The 22,034-nt window shown below is 40.3% G+C and overlaps 1 protein-coding gene across 1 annotated transcript in view; it reads right to left on the reverse strand.

The window, feature by feature from the left end:
• PEX7 (peroxisomal biogenesis factor 7) overlaps window positions 1-21,680 on the reverse strand; it is a 79,582-nt gene extending 57,902 nt beyond the window's left edge. Inside the window, exons 1-5 of the mRNA XM_010844232.1 lie at window positions 21,162-21,680; window positions 19,338-19,395; window positions 17,749-17,899; window positions 6,960-7,037; window positions 6,465-6,573 (exon numbers count right to left, since the gene is read on the reverse strand). Coding sequence (XP_010842534.1) covers window positions 6,465-6,573; window positions 6,960-7,037; window positions 17,749-17,899; window positions 19,338-19,395; window positions 21,162-21,291 — 526 coding nt within the window. The 5' untranslated portion in view covers window positions 21,292-21,680. The remainder of the gene's footprint in view (window positions 1-6,464; window positions 6,574-6,959; window positions 7,038-17,748; window positions 17,900-19,337; window positions 19,396-21,161) is intronic.
• Between the last annotated feature and the right edge of the window lie 354 nt (window positions 21,681-22,034).

Consider the following 22,034-nt stretch of genomic DNA (forward strand, 5'->3'; position numbering starts at 1 on the left):
GGACATGGAACAACAGACTGGTTCCAAATAGGAAAAGGAGTATGTCAAGGCTGTATATTGTCACTGTGGTTATTTACCTTATACGCAGAGTACATCATGAGAAACACTGGGCTGGATGAAGCACATGTTGGAATCAAGATTGCCTGGAGAAATATCATAACCTCAGATATGCAGATGACACCACCCTTATGGCAGAAAGTGAAGAAGAACCAAAGAGCGTCTTGATGAAAGTGAAAGAGTAGAGTGAAAAAGTTGGCTTAAAGCTCAACATTCAGAAAACTAAGATCATGGCATCCAGTCCCATCACTTCATGGGAAATAGATGGAGAAACAATGGAAACAGTGGCAGATTTATTTTTCTGGGCTCCAAAATCACTAAAGATGGTGACTGGAGCCATGAAATAAAAGGACGCTTACTCCTTGAAAGAAAAGTTATGACCAACCTAGACAGCATATTAAAAAGCAGAGACATTACTTTCCCAACAAAGGTCCATCTAGTCAAGGCTATGGTTTCTCCAGTAGTCATATATGGATGTGAGAGTTGGACTATAAAGAAAGCTGAGCACCGAAGAATTAATGTTTTTGAACCGCGGTGTTGGAGAAGACTCTTGAGAGTCCCTTGGACTGCAAGGAGATCCAATCAGTCCATCCTAAAGGAAATCAGTCCTGAATGTTCATTTGGAAGGACGGATGTTGCAGACACGACTGAGCAACTGAACTGAACTGAACCGATCAGGTCTGAAGGGCTCCCTTGGTGGCTCAGATGGTAAAGAATCCACCTGCAATGCAGAAGATGTAGGAGACATGGGTTCGATTCCTGCATCAGGAAGATCCCCTGGAGTAGGCCATGGCAACCCACTCCAGTATTCTTGCCTGGAAAATCCCATGGACAGAGGAGTCTGGCAGGCTACAGTCCATGGGGTCACAAAGAGTCGGACATGACTGAGCGACTTCACTTCACTTCAAAGCATTGTTTAAAGTTCAGTGAGCTCATGTTCATCCTAATAATTACATTCTATGGGTGTATGTGAATGCTTTACAATGTTGAAACATTACAATAAATGTGGACTAGGAGTTAAGAAGTAACTAGTAATTTTAGCAACAATATGGATGAATCTCACAAAACATAACGCTGAGCAAAAGAAACCAAGACAGCACAACATAAAAACAGGTAACATTGATCGATGCTATTAGGAGGCAGTTCAGAGGTCACCCTCGAATGGACAGGGGTGGGTAATGACTGGAAGAATGTAAAAGGGGCCTCTGAGAACATTCTGTTTCTTGACCTGGGTCCTGAGACCCCAGGTCTCCGGAGTCTCCCGCATGCGCAGGCAGACTCTTTACCACTAGTGCCACCTGGGAAGCCCCAGTACACAGGTGTGTTCATTGTGAAAATTCATCAGGCTATAATTAGGCTCTGTTCTGTGTGTGTATTATATACTTCAACAAAAGATTAAACAAATAACAACCACAACGGCTGGGTGGATGCCTCTATCAAATTTCTCTGGGACAATATTCTGGTTCTTCACCAGCATAGTCAGGCAAAGTTGTTTTTTTTTTTTTTTTAAAAGACTATGGTTTAGGTAGTCCCCTCTGGCAGTTAACTTAAAGAGCACAAAAAGAGTGAGAAGTGCTCTGAAGGAGCTAAGAACTCCTCTTCTGCTGCACACATTCGGCACTTCCTCCTCCTCATTTCATTTGCCAGGTAGGGGAGAGACCTTCTGGCCAACTGGTACCATGACTCATTCAACTCTTTTAGCCACCAGGACATCTATATTTATATTGCTTTTTAAATTGTATTTTCCAGACAACTGGCCTTTCATTGTCAGCCAGACGTTTACCAGGGCCCTGGGGCAGTGCCACAGACCCACCTGAATTACCAGCTTCTCTTATCAGTTGCAGACTCACCACTGGCAACAAAACCAGTGAATTTAAGTGCATAATATGGTACAGGAAGTGCTGGCTACTACCATGTCTAATTCAAGTTGTGGCATTAAGAAGAAGCTGGGTAAAGAGAATGAGTGTAAATGGTGAATCTGAAACCAGGAAGTGAAATGAACAGCAAAAGATGCATATTGGGCCCAAATAATTTAATTTATTTGAAATGCCAGATGCCTATCAGATGACTTTTTTCTTTGAGTAGAATGATGTTTTTTTCAAACTGCTGGACTCCACACATTGAGGCATGGCTATGATTTATGCAATTATATGGAGTCGGTAATAGCAGTAATTTGGTTTTCTTGGTTCAAAAGAAAGTTTACTTCATATTAATCTTCCTCATGTAAAGAGCTCAAATATTCTTCCCTTCCATCTCATATAATTTGGAAATGTGAATTATGTAAGAATAAAACTTTAACAAACTAAACAAAACCAATGCCCTTAGAGAAGTCTGCTACGGAAGATCTAAATGTCAAAGTACTACTTCCTTTTGGTTTGTCTTAACATAGCTAATGACAAATTTAGTATTACAACTTTGAAGGTGATCAAATTCTTGGAAAAACTTAAATATTATATTCTCATGCAAATGAAAGTGTTAGGTGTTCAGTCGTGTTCGACACCTTACAACCCCATGGACTGTAGCCCGCCAGGTTCTTCTGTCCATGGAATTCTTCAGGCAAGAATACTGGAGTGGGTAGCCATTCCTTTCTCCGGGAATGCCCGTGTTATTATATACTATCTTAAAATATAAACTGTTATAAGCAGTTGAATGATATAGTTAGCTGTATGCGTGCCACAGGATTAGACATAAAACTATGTCTTGACTGCCAATTATATAAGCTGCTTATCATTTTTAATATTTGTGAAGACAAATATTTTACAACTTTGTGTTCCTCAACCATGAATTTTACAGCTGAGATGATTTTATGCAAATATTATAGTATGTTTCATAGCAAACTTTGTCTATAAGCAAGAAAACAAAGAGAATTAATGGATAAAAGACTATAATATAACTCAAACTATAATTGACAAAACTCAGGAAAAAAACTAAGTTCTCAATCTTAGGAAACCACTTTTTTGAATTCAACACTGAAACCATTCTGTAGAGTTTTTAAAAGACAAGTATACTTCTATTAAAAATAAACACGAAATTTCCATTGAATCAACAGAAATAAGCTACTCATTAGACATCTTAAAGAGCGCAACATCGCAGACTAGTACAGTGTTTCCCAAATCAGGCTCATCACTAGACTCGGCTAGGGTGATTAAAACATACACCTCTCAGAGGCATCTGATTCAGTAGGACTAAGATGAAGGCTAGAATTCTGTTGTTTTTTAAGCTTCCTCTTCCTTGGTGGCTCAGGGGTAAAGAATCTACCTGCCAGTGCAGGAGACGCGGGTTTGATCCCGAGGGTTTGATCCCTGGGTCAGGAAGACCCCCTGGAGAAGGAAATTCTTGTCAGGAAAACCCCATGGACAGGGGAGTCTGGTGGGCTACAGTCCATGGAGTCGCAAAAAAGCCAAACTCGACTTGGCGACTAAACAACAGCAACAGACTGCGATGGTGGGCCAGGTTTCAGGATCACTGGATAGGTATGTTATTATACAAGCAGACATTTCAGATTCTACCCAGAGCAAGTTACCTGAAACTCGGTTCCCAGAGTTTTAGTTCCCAGGTAAGCACTGACTCTCAATCCTTATAGCACATAATACATGCAAAGATCATTCAAATCTTCCTCCAACATGCCATATACTCTCCACATTCATCCCTTTACTTCCCACTTCTCATTTCCTCATCTACTTGTTCATAAGGTAGCAGCTGAAACACTATTTCCTTAGGGAAGTTGCTCTGACCAGCCAATTTTGACAAGCTCAAGCTCAAAGAACCCTTTGTTGTGTTCCCACGGATCCTGAACATACACGGTAATGACAGGAGGCGCCACTCAGAGAGCCCTTATGCTGTGCCAGGCACGGTTCTAAGCCTTCAAGTTTGTATTTGAATTAATCCACTTAATCCTCATCAAAACTCCTCAACACAGGTTATTATTATCACTCTTACTTTTAAAATGAGGAATGAAGAGACAGAGGTTAAGTAGCATGACTGAAGCCATGTAAGGGCAGTGAAAGGAGAATCTGATCACAGGAAGTCCAGCTCCAGAGTCCATGTCCCTAACCACTGTGCTGTGACCTCTTTCTCAAAGAACTTCACGCTCCTCATCATTGCTGTCCCTAGGTTTTTTTTCTTAGCAGCTCTTTTTCCCACTGGACTACATGCTCAGTGTATCTTCAGTGCCCAGACAACAGCAGACATTCACTAACGATCTGAATGATTCACCAACAATATCCCTTTCGACAATCAAAATTAACCTTAAATATGTTTTTAAAAATTTGATAATACGGTTATTTCCATAGCTTATATAATAGTAATCAAAAAACTGTAGTGTTTGCTTGTGTAAGGCACTCAGCTATGTTGAAGAAGACACATGCCCTATAGGAAATATAGGAAAACAATTCAAGCAAAGAAAATATGCAAAGAAGGGCACTGCAAGTACACAACTTGGGAAGCAAATTTTCTTGTCTCTCTTGAAATGGCAAAGGCACAGTGAGAGTTTTAGAGCTTCCCCCAACTTTTACTATGCCACAAACCCTCCTTTTTTATTAATCAGCTCAAAGATTAGAAAATTTTAAATTCTAATAAACGCTTTAGTATAATGTTTTTTGAAAATAAAACTAGCTGTCTAGCTTTCTCTTGAAAAGCAAGAGAAGTATGTTCTAGAAAACAAAAAACTTTAATATTTTGGAATGGGCATAGAGTTTTTATGGAGGAATACAAGAAAATGTCATTAACAGCAGTTCTATAGGAGAGGGGGGATGAGCACGCACTTTTTATTTGGCATGTCTCTGTGTTGTCTGAATTTCTTTATTATGTATATGCTCAAATAGAAATTTTCAGGGATACCATTTCTGTTTTCTCTTCATAAATTTACTTTTTGATAGTTATACAAGAAACAAGAAATAAAGAGTGCTGATATTATCTTGTCAATCACGATAAACATTTATGATTAATTAACACGTTATACATTACTGTAACTGTTACTCAGACTTAGCAACCTTATTCTGATCAACAAACCAAAGGTAAAGCCATCTAAGCCAAAGCAGCTCAGTAACTAATAAAAGGAGCTAGACTGGTTTCCAACTTGGAAAGATTCATAACTGGTTATGACCTACCTTAGACAGATCATGAATTAATCGTTAATTAAATCATATTTGTTCATTAATAGTTGTGGTTGTCAAATTTACATTATGAAAAGTCATGGTGTGACAGATATTATGATATTACTAAGAATTAATATTCCATTCTAAACCACATGAATATAACTCTGACTTCCAATGTACTGTTTCCCCACTGGGAATGACTCTACCTTCTAACCAGGGACAGAAAGGAAAATTGTTCTTGCTGTCTCAGGCCTCTTCTCCCCCTCACCCTCTGGGAGGACCTTGCCACTGAACTTGTTCATGTAAAGCCAGGACCACAGAAGTATGACAGGCTAGGCTGGTGGGAAAAAAGGTAAAAGAAAGAAAGCACAAGCGCTGTGAGGGCCGGGCGCACACGCTGTGAGGGCCGGGCGCACGCGCTGTGAGGGCAGGGCGCAGGCGCTGTGAGGGCAGGGCTGCAGGGTGTGAAAGGCACACAGCCAGGCGAGAGGTGCTCTGGAGCAGCCAGGGGCGAGTGAAGATGCAGACCAGTATTTCAATGACCATTTGGCAGGTGGCCCATGTTGTTTTAAATGGACTGCAGACAAGCTGTGCGATGTTTCTCTACAAATTATGTATGTTATATTGTTCAGATTATACATGATTTATGAATCAGCCTAAAAGAACCAAATTTGTAAACCCTCATGCAAACAGTACAAAGTCTAATTTTTAAATGTCTGTAAAAGGACTTCTCTCCATTAAAAAATATAGAGATATATAAATGTATGTATCTCCTTAATCTTAGAATTGAAGACATACATTAAAAGCAAACAGGAAAAATGATCATACTAAATACAGTCTTGCTATGGCTTAGTGGCAATGAATTAAAGAGAATATCCCTAAAAGAGGGGTAAATATCAAGCAAAGGAAGTTAACTATGTGCGAGACATTTTGTATTTCCTTATTTCATCCTGTGAACAACTCCACAAGTCAGACATTCTTAGCCCCATTTTACTGATGAGAAAAGTCATCACATGACCCTGAGGTCCCACAATCGACCACTGAAGAGAGTTTCCAAATTCAATCAAGTTCAATGTCAGAGTCCTCACTTTGTTCCTTACCTCTCATCTCACCAAAAAAGTACATGTTAAGGGAAAAGGTTAGAAGCAGGTTGGCTAATTCTTGTCTAGAGACTAAGAAAGAATGAAATAGTCTCAAGAGTTCAAGTAGGAATGCTTACTTCTCCAAACCTAAGGTACACAGCGCCACCTTCTGGGGAAAGTGAGGTCACCATTCATCACAAACAAGGTTTTTGGTAAATGTATTATTTACCTGAGGATGAAGCAAAGCAGCCAGGAATGTGGGGAGACCAGATGGTGCTATAAATGACACTTTCATGGCCTCTAAAAGTGCACAGAGACTTTCCAACAGTTGGATCCCACTACAAATAAAGGAACAGATTAATTACTTAACAGAAGTAAATTAAAATGTATGCATTATATATACTATATATGATACATCATATATATATATTAATATGTATATACACATACAATATACACAAATGTCTCAAGGATTTATGTAAAGTGTATTTTTATATAAAGCAATATAGTATTTAAGAGGCCAAAATAATCAATGCTGAGCTAATTATTTATAGCTCAAAGATTAGAAAATTTTAAATTCTAATAAACGCTTTAGTATAATGTTTTTTGAAAAGAAAATTAGCTAACTGACAAGCAAGAGAAGTATGTTCTAGAAAATAAAAAACTCGAGTGGACACTCTGAGGAAGGGACTATCTGGTTTTACATACAGTAATGCTGACATACCAGTTTGACAGTTTGATCCCATGAGCCAGACACCACAAGCTGTTCACCTCTGGTTTGGCTCCAATCAACACTGTACACCTAAAACATTTAAAAGTGTCATTTATAAAGCGAAAGAGCTGGGGCGGGGGAGACACATGTATACCTATGGCCGATTCGTGCTGATGTGTGGCAGAAACCATCACAGTGCTGTAACTATCCTCCAATTAAAATAAATAAATTTTAAAAAGGAAAGAGCATCAAGTTCAACATTACATCTTATCTGTTTATAACAGAATAGTCACTCAGAACAACTAATTCACTTGGTTAAAACATCAAAGCTCTACAAATCTCCACATGGTGTCAGAGAAAGGTCATCACGTCCATACCCCTAGACTTACCCCTAACAGATAAGACTCTACTCTACAGAGTTGAGAATCCTACAGAGTATTTCTAAGACCTTTTCCACTAAAACAAATTATACATATGCTTAAACCTCCCAATAAATCACTGTCTGCAGCACCCTGAAGAAACACCAGAGAAGATTAGGAAGTTAGTCATCTAAAAACACTTGCCAGGCCAAAGTTTATCAGAAAGTATTAAAATTCAATTAATATTCCTGTTTTAGTCTTTCTTGATAAAAGCATAGAGGAACGAGGTTTTCCTTTCAGATCTCTTGGTAAACAGCTTCAGTTATCTAATGCTGCTCTCAGTAAACCACTTCAAGTGAATTATTTGAAAATGTATGGAAACAGTTTTAATCCTGTTATCAGATACAAGAGGTCATATACAGATCACTACTGGAAGCTAAGTTCAACTAAATTATGTGCATAATTAAACTTCACAAAAGCAGTCCTGCCCCAGACCCAATAATATGCCATTAAGTGTGAACAGCCAGCAGGTTTATCTTCAATCTAAAAACTCTACCATGTTTATGTAGGAAGTATGACTGTCTGGGGTTTGTGGCAGGTAAAGTATGGGTTCCCTGTTCTCTGCTGCCTAATGCTATGCCTAGCTATATTGGAACCTGAGTTTAAAACCAAAAAAATTAGTAACACTGATTCTGCCTTTACTTAAAACTTTGATATTTTGCTCATTGTAGATTTACATTAAATTTGATTTCAAAAATACTGCATTAAGAGATTGTTCAGGGCTTCCCAGGTGGCGCTAGTGGTAAAGAACACACCTGCCCATCCAGGAAATGAGTCTGACACACGACTGAAGCGACTTAGCATGAACACAAGAGATTATTTATCTTGACTACTGAGCTTTTTGTGTACAGTCACTCAGTCCTGTCGGACTCTTTGCAACCCTGTGGACTGTAGCCTGCCAGGTTCCTCTGTCCATGGCATTTTCCAGGCAAAAATACTGGAGTGGGTTGCCATTTCCTCCTCTAGGGGATCTTTCTGACCAGGGATCAAACCCATGTCTGTTGTGTCTCCCGCATTGGCAGGTGAGTTCTTTAGCACTAATGCCACCTGGGAAGTTTTTTGGGGTGGCTCAGACAGTAAAGTGTCTGCCTACAATGCAGGAGACCTAGGTTCAACCCCTGGGTCGGGAAGATCTCCTGGAGAAGGAAATGGCAACCCAATCCAGTATTCTTGCCTGGAAAATCCCATGGACGGAGGAGCCTGGTAGGCTACATTCCATGGGGTTGCAAAGAGTTGGACACGACTGAGCAACTTCACTTTCACTTTACTTAAATTATATACCCAAGGTAAGCACTTCACCACTCTAGTTCTGGCCCAGCTGCAGCCTGTATTCTTAAAAAAGAGAGAAGAGCAGTTAGAACACCAAAGAAATCACAACCCAGCAAGAGAGTAGCTCATAAAGTACACAGTGGGGTCAGCAAAATCCAAAGAGGTGCTGCAGTCATCTGTCAGTTACGGATGGAAAAAGACAAGCTTGGAGGCAACCAGAGAAGATCTTGAGACCGAAAGAGTCTGTGCTCATTGCAATATAATGATTTAAAAAACAAATTTATCTCTACAACCTGCATCATTGCTAAGTAATTATAAAGAGCTACTGCTAACATCATTAGCTCAGACTCCTCTGCCCCTACACATTTCCAATGTGACACAGGACTTGAAACCTTATGACTTCTCATTTTTAAAACTTTAAGAGCCTCCATGGGCTCAGAGAAAACCCAGCCCCAAAGATAACAAAAGACAGGAGGTATGAAAACTATGCTGCTGCCAGCTCTGCTTTGTGACACAGGACAAAGTGACAAACATCAAGGTCTAGGACAACAAGACCGAGCATAGAACACACGTGGTGAGGTTTAAAATGGGCTAAAAAAGAAGGAGACAAAGGTGACTCAATCAATAAATACTTTTTGTTTGCTTTACTGTGTTTAAAATACTGGGACATGGAAACGTAACAGTGTAAGCCAGGATACTATGTTTAAAACACAAAAAACTGTAGACCATGAATACAAAAGCTGATGGGATGGAAAATTCAGCTTGATGCCCAGAAGAGAAGAATCTTAGCGAGGCCCTGAAGGCTGGCTAAAATGTCAATAGCAGAAGGCAGAGGTGAAAACAGTGACCAGGAACTCCCTCAAAGACATAAATGGGGACATAAAGCTCCCTAGGGATGGGAACTAGTGAACGCTGCAAGATAAGACCAAGGTTTTGTGCCTGGGGACTGTCAGCGATGGTGGCATTCACACCACTGGAAGACTGGAGGAAGAGTGATAATGTGTAATTTTAGACATGGTGAGTTTGAGGTGACAGCCTGATAGTCAAGTGGAAATGTCTAGGAAGGACAGGGTTTGGGCATTAACCTCAAGTCCTGAAAAAAAATGTACAGCAAGAGAGATGTTTGGGAGACAGCCAAAAAGGAATGACTGGATTCCATTATCCCAACCTCAAGTCAAATCTATTCAATAAATGTTTACTATGAACAAGGGACAAAGAGTATAGTGTTAGGCAAGACAGATAAAGTACCAGCCTTCGTGGATCTTATACTTTAGCAAGGGAAGATGCGCTATAAGTATATAATTTCAGGTTGCGATTAAAAAAAACTATTCAGAAAAATAATGCAGAGTAAGAAGACTAGAAAATAATAACAAGGGTCGGGAGGGGGACAGGTCACTGCTCAGTAAAGTCCTAAGTGAAGATGTCTCTGAACAGAGACCTGAGTGCAGTAAGACAGAACCCTGCAGATTTGAGAGGAAAGGTTTCCAAAGCAAAGGGCAAGCCTGAAGAAGGAAACAAGCTTATCACACCTTAAGACCAGCAAGGTCAAACGGTTCAGAGCAACAAGACTCCAAAGGGCCATGAGTTTGTATGTAATTTCTCTGAAGAGGCTACAACCATCAACCATAAGCGACCACCTACATTACAGGATGCTTCTGACTACTCCCTCCTCCATTCTTGTTCACCTCCAATCCATTACCCATTTGCTGTTGGTCAGTTGGGAAGTGGGATTTGACTCTGTGACCCCATGGGCTGCAGCATGCCAGGCTTCTCTTACCTCCACTATTTCCCAGTGTTTGCTCAAATCCATGTCCATTGAGTTGGTGATGCTATCTAATCGTCTCATACCCTGCTGCTCACTCCATGGCTCCTACAGCTTACCAGCTTCACTCAACAACAGATTCACTCACGCTGTTGCTTTTCAGCCAAAGGTCAAAATCATGCAAAACTATGCATGAATTAGGAGTGCATGTATATGCATAAAACTAAAAGGAAAAATAAAGAAGATATAAATAGAAAATTCAGGATAATGGTTGCTCTTGGGAAAAGAGGAGGATGAAGGACTGACTCAGAAAAAAAAGAAGCTACAGGAAGGACAGAAGCAGTAACCAGGGGCTCCAATGGTACAGGTAATGTTTTATTTCTTAACCTAAATGATGAATATGTAAGTGCTCACTATATATTTTTACAACTCACATATATTTTATATGTACGACATGTATCATAGGAAAATTTTTAAATCTGCAGTATTCTTCCACTGATCTTATCATGACAGCCAAAATGCTAACTGCTCCAGGCACACAGACTCAGCCCTTCCCTTGCAAGCAAACACTTTCTTTTGCCTTGAACCCTGTCCTCTGACATCTCCACCTGAATAGTTCATTCCAACTGTCTCCCCAGACTCAAGGATGTCCTCCCGGTCCCTTCCCCCAGGCCAGATCCTCCCCTCTCATAGCATTCTGTACATTCACATCATGTATTACATTCCAAATTAGATAACCCAGCAGCTCAAGCCTCTCTTTCCTAGAGAGGGAAAGGACCTTGCCTGACGTGTTCATCTTCCCTGTTAGGCCTCATACAGTTCCTTGCAGACAGAGAGTTAATCTAAGTTTCTGGACTGAATGAGGAACAGAGAAACAATCTGGATGGAAAGCGTATCTCACATCAGTCTATGGTTCTATCTTTTCCCCAGTCCCAATTCCCGGCTCCACTCCCATTCAAAGAGCGGACATGGCAAATGATTAAGTTAAATATAAAAGGAAGAGCGATATGCAGCTATACTTTAAAAACAGGGTCCTCTGAAGGCCTATTTTATGAGATTACTCTTGGTAGTGGTGAAGAAAATTAATTGGGAAATTGCAAAAAGGAAAAAAAAAAAAACACTGAACAATACTTTGTGGGGCTTTATGAAATCTGAATCTCATCAAAACCACAGTTTGAGGAGGACAAATTCTATTACTGAATCCAATTCCCATAGTGCTCAGTTTTAATCTACTGCACAGTATTGCCCTTTTTCAAGTTGGCCTATTTAATTAAAAATCATCAAATAAAAACTGTATCCAGAATGTTCATACTTATCTGTATCAATACAAAGGAAAGGGACACTGAATTTTAAATTACTGAGCGATTAGAAAGGGCTGCATTTTTTAAATATTAAACAAATTAAAAAGTATTTTCCATTATAGATATTTTAAAATGCACATAAGAGTAGAGAAACCAGCATAACAAATCCTCAGGTATCCAACACACACCTTCCTTAATTATCAACATTTTACCCATCCTATTTCATCTGTTCTGTTACCAACTGAATGACTGTTGGAGTATTTTAACATCAGACTATTTCATTCACAAATACTTCAGAAGTAAGAATGTTTTCACCTTTTACATGAGCACAAGGCCATTTTCACACCTTAGATTAACAACAGCTCCTTAACATCATCTAATACTTAGTCCATATTCCTATTTCCCTAACTGCATCAAAAACATCTTTTCTGGTTGGTTTACCAGGTGGCGCAGTTGGTAAAAAAAAAAAAAAATCCGTCTGCAGTGCAGGAGACCCTGGTTCAATTCCTGGGTCGGGAAGATCCCCTGAAGGAAGAAATGGCAACCCACTCCAGTATTCTTGCCTAGAAAATTCCATGGAAGGAGGAGCCTGGTGGGTTACAGTCCATGGGGTTGCAAAAAGTCAGTCACAATGGAGCATGCAACTCGAATCTGAACGAGAATCCAAAGTTCATATTTTATACTCAGCTGTTATGTCTCTTAAATCTTTTCTAATCTAAGAAAATTCCCTCCCCACCTTCGTTTTCCTGCCGCCTTACCCCACCAATGACATTTATTTGTTGAAGAAACAAAATTATTGGTCCTACGGAATGTTCTACATTCTGAATTTGACTTGTTTCCTCATGGTAGTGTTCAACATTTTCCTCTACCCTTCTTATTTTATTTAAATTGGAATTTAGATCTAGAGGCTTGATTCCATTCAGTTCAGTCTTTTTTTTAGCTTCCTATTGTATTAGGAAGATTCTATTACAAGAAATTTTGCACACCAACTATTTGATTACACCACAATGAAATTCATATAGGAAAAGCAGGATAAATGCCTTGATTCTTTATTTATCAATTCATGATCAAAGACTTTAAATAGATCAAATATCTCTTAATTAAAGTGTTTCAGCAAACTGATGTGCCTCACTATTTGACAATGAAGACAAACTTTAACTATTTTTAAAAACTGTAAAAAGCACACTGAGAATCAGATGTCGAAGTATTAAACTGAATCTGTCATCTTTAAAGTCACTTTTAACTCACTCTCAACAGCACTATGCTATAAGCCATGAGGTCAGAAACAAAAGTCTCAATTCACTCTTTTTTCTCCTTCTTGCTGAATCTTTTAAAATATTCTCATTCTTCCATTCCAATTATATATTCAACAGCAGGCTAAGCTAAAGGCATTCTATGGGGCTCAAAAGACATAATGGCCTCTACAGTTAAACAATACAAAGAAAAAGCAATTCCTGCTTTGATGCTAAGTTTAGAAGCCATGCAAAGGGAAAATGTCCATGCTTTTCTTTCTTTTCATGTCACCTTCATTCCTTTAGGCCTAAAATACATCTAGGTCTTGGATGTCTCCTTTTTGCTTCAGTGACTATTCATCTGACTATCAGAAAACTAATGGCTAAACTTAATTTATTCAACACTGTTTCCTGAATATTCAACGAATATTTAGTAGCTCCTCAAAACTGTTTGGTTTTAAATCAGTCCTTTTAAGTGTTTCTGCATACTTGGTGTAAGAGACAAACTTTAAATAAATGCTGTATTTCTCTCTAATGAAAAATGCCAGATACTTGGTATTTTAATACTGAGCTTTTAGGCCGATCACCAGAAATTCTCTTAATCTCATGGAGGACGACTTTTCTGAGGGCCTGACAGTCCTCCACTCATTATCCTGCTTGGTGTGGATTGACTTTTACTAACCATCATGAGAAAGACAAGAAGTAATATTGCAGCATGCACTGATGGGTACCTTCCCAACCACCAATCTCCCTTTCTCCTTGCTCAATGAATCACAGCTCTGTCCTTTAGGGAAAGCTCTGTCCCTTCCTCGCTCATACCATGGGTGAACTTACTCAGGTGATAGCACATGAGTGGTGGCTTGTTTACCTCACAAGTGACAGAGTTGAGACTGGGCATATAGTGAGATGATACTAGGCTGGTGCAAAAGTAATTGAGCTTTTTGCACTGTCGAAATGTGCCATTTGACACTGAAATTGATTCTTAAGTAAATGTGGTTATGTTATACATCATTTAAATGCACATTTCTCACTTTATGTTTTTTTGCTAATGACTTGTTACTTGCTGTTCATATGTATTTTAGACCATGGAAATGATGTTAGACAAAAAGCAAAGTCAAGCAATTTTCTTATTCAAGTTCAAAATGGGTCATAAAGCAGCGGAGACAACTTGCAATATCAACAATGCATTTGGCCCAGGAACTGCTAACAAACAGACAGTGCAGTGGTAGTTCAGGAAGTTTTGCAAAGGAGACAAGAGCTTTGAAGATGAGGAACATAGTGGCCAGCCATCAGAAGTTGACGACCACCAATTGAGAGCCATCACTGAAGCTGATCCTCTTACAACTACACAAGAAGCTGCCAAAGAACTCAATGTCGACCATGGTCGTTCAGCATTTGAAGCAAATTGGAAAGGTGCAAAAACTCAGTAAGTGGGTGCCTCATGAGCTGACCACGAATCAAAAGAAACTGTCTTTTGAAGTATCACCTTCTCTTATTCTATGCAACAACAATAAACCATTTCTTGATCGGATTGTGATGTGCGACAAAAAGTGGATTCTATATGACAACGAGCCTTGACCAGCTCAGTGGTTGGACTGAGAAGCTCCAAAGCGCTTCCCAAAGCCAAACTTGCTGCTTGGTGGTCTGCTGTTGGTCTGATGCACTACAGATTTCTGAATTCCATTACATCTGAGAAGTATGCTCAGCAAATGGGTGAGACCTGCCAAAAACTGCAACACCTGCCTCTGGTGTTGGTCAACAGCAAGAGCCCAATTCTTCTCTATGACAACGCCCAACCGCACACCACACAACCAATGCTTCAAAAGTTGAACAAATTGGACTACGAAGTCTCACCTCACCCACCATATTCACCAGACCTCTGACTAACCGACTACCACTTCTTCAAGCATCCTAAAAACTTTTTGCAGGGATAACACTTCCACAGCCAGCAGGAGGCAGAAAATGTTTTCCAAGAGTTCACTACATCCCACCAAAGCACGGACTTTTATATTACAGGAATAAAGTTATTTCTCATGGCAAAAATGTGTTGATTGTAATGCTTATGTTGATAATAAAGTTTTTTGGTTTTTTTTTTTAGAGTCTAGTTATAATGATTTAAGACTCATGGCCCGAAACCACAATTACGTTTGCAGCAAGCTAATAACAGGAACCATAGAAGTGTAAGAATAAAGAAATCCACTGAGGAGAGCAGAGTGGAAAGGTGGGAGAAACCTGGGTATTTGATGATACTGTCAAGCCTAAATTAACCAAACCTGGACCCATGCCACCTCCATATGCCTGGTTATGTGAAATAATACACTCTGATTGTTGAATGCACTTTTACTCAGGTTTTCTCTTATTCTAATGGCCAAGGCATCTGATACAAATGTTTATAAAAAATTGCATTTGAAAAGAAAATTAAGAAGGACAACCTAGAATAAAAGTCTGAAAAAACAAGTAATAACATGTCTTCAAAAAATTAGTTATATAATTATAGAAAAAAACTTGTAAACTACTAGTTTAACAGTAACTCAAACAACAAAGATCAAGGTACTTTTTTCAAGTTAACTAAAAGTAACCCAGTACTACAACTTGGCTCAGGAAAATATTACAACCATTTTAAGCAATATTATTAGAACTACAGGCTTAAGATCATGGTGGCAAAGTCATAAAAAGCTCAACACTGATAATCATATTTCTGGAATAAATTAGGTTTACAACATTAAAAGCAACATTGTAAAACAGGAGATTACCCAAAGGAGTTTACCAGGAGGGTGAAAGATAAAGAGACTGCATGACCTGAGGACAGGCCAAAGGAATTATTAAAAGAAATGCATAGTCTGGAAGACAGAAGACTTAGAGAGGGCATGATGACTACTTCCAAGGGTTCCCCTTGGAAGGGGGGACAGGACTTGGTTTCATCATGTCAGAGAAAGGCATTAGAAGCAATAGTGGGTTGATACTGAAGATAGATTTGGTTTTAAGAAAGCAACTAACCAACAGAGCAATCAAAAAGCCAAATAGGGTCTTCCCTGGTGGTTCAGTGGTTAAGAATACAATTTGCAACGAAGGCAAAACGGATCCCTGGTTGGGGAAGATCCCGCATGCCACAGAGCAACTAAGCCCGTCTGCCACAACTACTGAGCCCATGCACTGCAGCTACTGGAGTCCATGGCCTAGAGCCCGTGCTCTGCAATAAGAGAAGTCATGGCAATGAGAAGCTTGCACATCGCAAAGAAGAGTACCCTGCCTGCTGCAACTAGAGAAAGCCTGTGTGCAGCCATCACAGCCAAAAAATAAACAAGTAAATCTTAAAAAACAAAGCCAAATAAGTTATCATATAAGAGAGTGAAATTCACTTTCACTGAGATGAAGTAAAGATGGAGTTGCAATCACAAAGAACATTCTAGAACAGTATTTTTCAGAATTGTAGCAGTACACACACATCACTGGTTGTACAAGACATGATTTTAACTGGTACCTACATTTAATCTTATTATGTATTTATTTTACCATACATTAAATAAATGTACATACTAAGCCATCAGTTCCATGGTTTCACAAATATATGCTGTTTTAGGATAAGTGAAATAACAATGTAAAGTTCATTTAAAGGAAAACATTAAACCAGTATCTCAGATTTAACATAACTGGATATATTACTTTGTGATTTGTTAGTTACAACCCTAGAATTTATACAGATAAGCAATACAAGGCCCAAAGATTTAAGAAAAAATTTTTGAGAGGGAAAAATAATTTTAAAAAAGAAAGAAAAAACATTCAGTTAACTATAAGTAATACATGGAAATGGCAAAAATTATGAAGGTACCACAAAAACAACTTAATTCTGGACATGCTGCTTTGTGAGGATTCTTCCACTGAACATCCTAAAACTAAAGTTTCTCCTTTATCAAAGTTGTCTTGGTGTTCAGTGGTTCTATCAAAATACAATCATTCATAACTACATCTACTCAAAGATCCTCCTTCACAATAAAATGGAAGAACTGAAATTTTCTATTATTTTCATCACAATCTCAGAAATTATGATTTTTAATAGCTAGAGCTATAAAAATGATGTCTAGAATCTTCACATAACTACTCTGTTATTACAAAAAACTAACACTCTTGCATCTATTAAGCATTTACTGAAACCAGGAACTGTGCTGGACACAAATTTGAAAGTAAATTTGCAAGTATTCATTTGAAGGATCTACTGAGAAAATTTTTAAAACACACCCAAGGAGAAAATTTTTACTATCATGTTCAGTAAAAGTATATATGTATTTTCATATGACTGAAGGCCAAACTATTTTCTATGCTACCCATACACACAGACAATATCTAATACATGAACGAGATTTAGTTTTAAAACTTATTTGGTAAGCTCTGCTTTATATTCAGGATTTCATGCTCATGCTTAAATATATTCTGAAAATCCTTGGTGAAGCCCTAAAGGCAATCTTACAACGTCTGGGTGAAAAGTCCGCCTACCTCTATTTTAAGGCAGTGTATGGAGGCATAGCCTTTCTAAAGCCTAAAGAAAGTAATGGGCCTCTGGAGGAAACAGTGCCACAGTATACTTCCTACCAGAGGCGTTTTTACTGACTAATGAGAAGCCTGACCTTTTCTTCTTTCCCAGCTCCTTAGGCCAAGAGGTACTTTGATGTTTGGATAATCAAATAACCAGTGACATCTAACATGTACAAGAAACCCTAAAACTTAAACTTCGTGTCCCCTGAAGACATTTCCCCATGTGTCCATCCCCAAATGGATTTCAACCAAAGAAAAATAACTAGCCCAGAAAGACCTCCTTCCTACCTCCTGAGTGTGCTCCTTGAAGACCTGCAGCGGCCCTGTGGCCCTGGCGGTATCCCAGAGCTGTAAGGAGCCGTCGCCACTGCAGGTGACCAGCACATGCTCATTGTTCTCACTCCAGGTCACGTCAAACAAACCGTCATTCCAGTCAAAGCTACAGCAGGAAAATTAAAACCAGAAAATCTAGTTACATAGGCAGGTGAACATACAATAACAATCTTTTTTTTTTTTTCCAGTTTATCACATATTTTAACACAGCATCTCACAATGTCTTCACAAATATGGGAGATTTGTAGAGTAGGCACTTGATAGATGCAGAAACAAGTGCTGCTGCTGCTGCGTCGCTTCAGTCGTGTCCGACTCTGTGCAACCCCATAGACGGCAGCCCACCAGGCTCCCCCGTCCCTGGGATTCTCCAGGCAAGAACACTGGAGTGGGTTGCCATTTCCTTCTCCAATGCATAAAAGTGGAAAGTGAAAGTGAAGCCCCTCAGTCGTGTCCGACTCTTAGCGACCCCATGGACTGCAGCCTACCAGGCTCCTCCGTCCATGGGATTTTCCAGGCAAGAGTACTGGAGTGGGTTGCCATTGCCTTCTCCAAAACAAGTGCAGAGAACCTTAAAAGAACAGCTCACTCACAAGGCCAGAGAACTGCACAGCAAATCAACATCAGTCCATGGGGTTTTCCAGGCAAGAGTACTGGAGTGGGTTGCCATTGCCTTCTCCGAAACAAGTGCAGAGAACCTTAAAAGAACAGCTCACTTACAAGGCCAGAGAACTGCACAGCAAATTAACATCAGGGCTTCCAACTAGAAATAGGACACCATTTACATGAGAACACGCTGCCACACTTGGGTGCTCGCTGTCTTCTGTGGTTCAAAGGAGGGATCAGCAAGCACTTGAAAATATCAATTTAGATCAATAATTTCAGTGTTTCCCATAAATCTTTCACCTGAGGTATCAGCAGGTAATTATTTTCTGAGGAAATTTCCTTTCCTTTCTCTACCCTTGACTATCTCTGATGGAGGTGTTAATGAATCTAACAGTCACATAGATAAGAAAAGTACAGAATGAAGAAAGGGAAAGAGGTAATAATTAGTTCCTGAATGAGTAAAGCTAACCTACACTAAGACACAAAGGTGACTTTCCTGGTGGTCCAGTGGTTAAGAATCCACCTTGCAATTCAGAGGATGCAGGTCTGGGAACTAAGATCCCAGACGCCCTGCACAACTAAGGCCACACACCACAACAAAGGATTCCATGTGACACAAAAAATATCCTGTGTGCCACAACTAAGACTTGATGCAGCCAAATACATAGATTTTTTTAAAAAGCAAAGATAGGAATGTCAAGCAGGATACCAACTAGCTCACATTTCTGTATGTTTAAGTTTTATCATTTATAAGTGAATACTGAACGACGAGAGATTTAGAAGAAAAATGACATAATCACAAGTTAATGGCAAAAATCAGTTCCACACTATGCAAATCCTGAAGGCTTTTTTATGTTACAAATTAAAACATCTTACTGATTACAAAGATTTAAAACCAAAAACAACAGAGAATACATATAATTTTAATAGAACCATCTTACCTTCTAAAAAGCCTAAGCCCAGATTCATTTTGATCCAATATTAGCAGAGTTCCACTGCCTAAAGGAGAAAAAAGTTGAGGTCAAGGCAAAGCGGTATTAAGAACTGAGAACAATACTACAGTCACAAATTCCTCCCTACAGTTCCTTGAGGCCACATAAACAAAACGATCAGGACCATGCTCTCCATTTCTGTCTCTCTACATTGTACTTCAATAATTAAATATTAAATTTACTGTCTCACCTACACCTGGATTCCAGACACAGCTGAACAGGGAAGAGATATTTAAGTGCATCCTCTATGGCCAGGATGACATGCACACAAACCTCCCAAACATGTGTGATCATTCCTATTCACAGGTGAGAAAACTCAGGCTTATAGACACCAGGGACTGGACCTTCTACTATAATACATCACACTGCCTCCACAAAAAACCTAAAATACATTGTGTGTGATTTAAAAACACATACCTGGTGGATTTTACCACATACTTGGCAGTAAAGTGCTGAACACGATATACCATTACCTACCAAAGAGGAATTATTTTACTGAAGATCAGTGTATTTTAGAAAGTTATATTTGTTACACAGTTGGAAGAAAAAAAAAAAGCTGTATTTATACATGATTGACTTAAAAAAAACACCAACTCCTTTTAGAGAGATTTTTAAGGATTTAATTTAAAATATCATTACAAACTCAGGAGTCTTCAACCTTAAAGGTGGGCAAGTATTGCAAATCTGAATTTGCAACCACTAAAAGCTAATAGTGAAAACATAAAAAGCAAATATTTCTCCCCTTCTGAGTTGTAGAAATCACTTTTTTATCAACTGTATGATTCTACAAAAAAAAACACAAAAAACACCACCACCACTATCGCGATCTGATATTATGCAATGAATTGTTTCATAGAATTTCAGTGTGTAAACAAGACCTAGGAAATGAATTAAAAGAAAGTCCAAAATCAAGAAAGGAATCCTGCCTTTCAACCAGAGACAATTAACTTGAGCCTCTAACTGCCTGTATATGTCTGTATTCCTCCCAAGACAACAAAGGACTCAGAGCTTCATGAATTTCTCGCTCGTTCTTGCAGGGAAACTCCTAGCGTCTGTTCATTGGAAGGACTGATGCTGAAGCTGAAACTCCAATACTCTGGCCACCTGATGCGAAGAACTGACTCCTTGGAAAAGACCCTGATGCTGGGAAAGATTGAAGGCAGGAGGAGAAGGGGACGACAGAGGATGAGATGGTTGGATGGCATCACCGACTGGATGGATATGAGTTTGAGTAAGCTCCTGGAGTTGGTGATGGAGAGGGAGGCCTGGCGTGCTACAGTCCATGGGGTCGCAGAGTCGGACACGACTGAGCGACTGAACAGAACTGAACAGGGTGCATTCTTACAACGCACAGCCTGTGGTGAATGTGGTCCAATTAGCCGGTACTGGGGTGATCCTGCAGACCGTCTTCCAAGTGTTGTGGGTCCGGTCGGACCGGTAGGAGAGGCCAGTGGGGTTCAGCCAGCTCTCCGCAGAGCCACTCGTACCCGGCGGGGTGTGTGTCATGTGGGCGAAGGAGTTGGTGAGCTTTTTAAGAGTAAGGACTACGGGCACTAGGCACCTTCCACATCCTGCCTCCGCACAGTAAGTGGAAAGGTGAGATACTCTACTCTAGACCAACTCCCCACACTGGACAAAAACGGTCAGGAAGCCAGCCAACTCCTTGGCTATCCTTGGCCTTCTTTTGCCCCGCCTTCTACTGTCGGAAGTGATTTCCGACCACGGGGAGGAGCTGGACCTTTGCTGGAACCCGCCCCCGCCCGGGGGGCTCACCGGCGATGCCGTAGTGCTGCGAGGCGGCGCAGGCCAGTCGGCCCGGCAGGTACGGGGAGAACTCGGCGGCGTAGCCGTGGCGGCCGGGCACCCGCAGCGTCCGTACCCCTCCGCCGGGCGTCGCGCTCATCCCGCCCGCCGCCTCCGGCCCTCGCCGCTTTGGCCGCCGAAGCCTTTCCGAATAAGAAGCGGACCGTCCGAACTCGCTAAAAGAGTTAGACTCTAGCAGCCAAGGCGGAAGTGAAGACACCGGGTGCCCTGAATGCTAGATTTCGATTGGTCCGCAAGGGAAAGGGAATTGACTCTGACGGAGGCCATACTTGTTTTGGGCAAAACATACGCTTGGCGCCGGCTGTAATGAATTAAACCTGAAGGTAGTTTTTCAAGGATTAAGTGGTGATTCTGACACCTTTTGTTTTTACATCTCAGCCTCCACCGCGGGCTATATGGTTCTTATTAATTCGTTGATCGATGAAAAACTGGCATCAGGGAATGACCCCATGGACTGTAGCCTACCAGGTTCCTCCCTCCATGGGATTTTCCAGGCAAGAGTACCGGAGTGGGTTGCCATTTCCTTCTCCAGGAGATCTTCTGAACGTGGGTCTCCCGCATTGTTCAGTTCAGTTCAGTTCAGTCGCTCAGTCGTATCTGACTCTTTGCGACCCCATGAATCGCAGCACGCCAGGCCTCCCTGTCCATCACCAACTCCCAGAGTCACTCAGACTCATGTCCATCAAGTCAGTGATGCCATCCAGCCATCTCATCCTCTGTCGTCCCCTTCTCCTGTCCCCAATCCCTCCCAGCATCAGTCTTTTCCAATGAGTCAACTCTTCGCATGAGGTGGCCGAAGTACTGGAGTTTCAGCTTTAACAC

This window comes from Bison bison, unplaced genomic scaffold, assembly GCF_000754665.1.
Source record: "Bison bison bison isolate TAMUID 2011002044 unplaced genomic scaffold, Bison_UMD1.0 scf7180017864198, whole genome shotgun sequence".
Classification (NCBI taxonomy): Eukaryota; Metazoa; Chordata; class Mammalia; order Artiodactyla; family Bovidae; genus Bison; species Bison bison.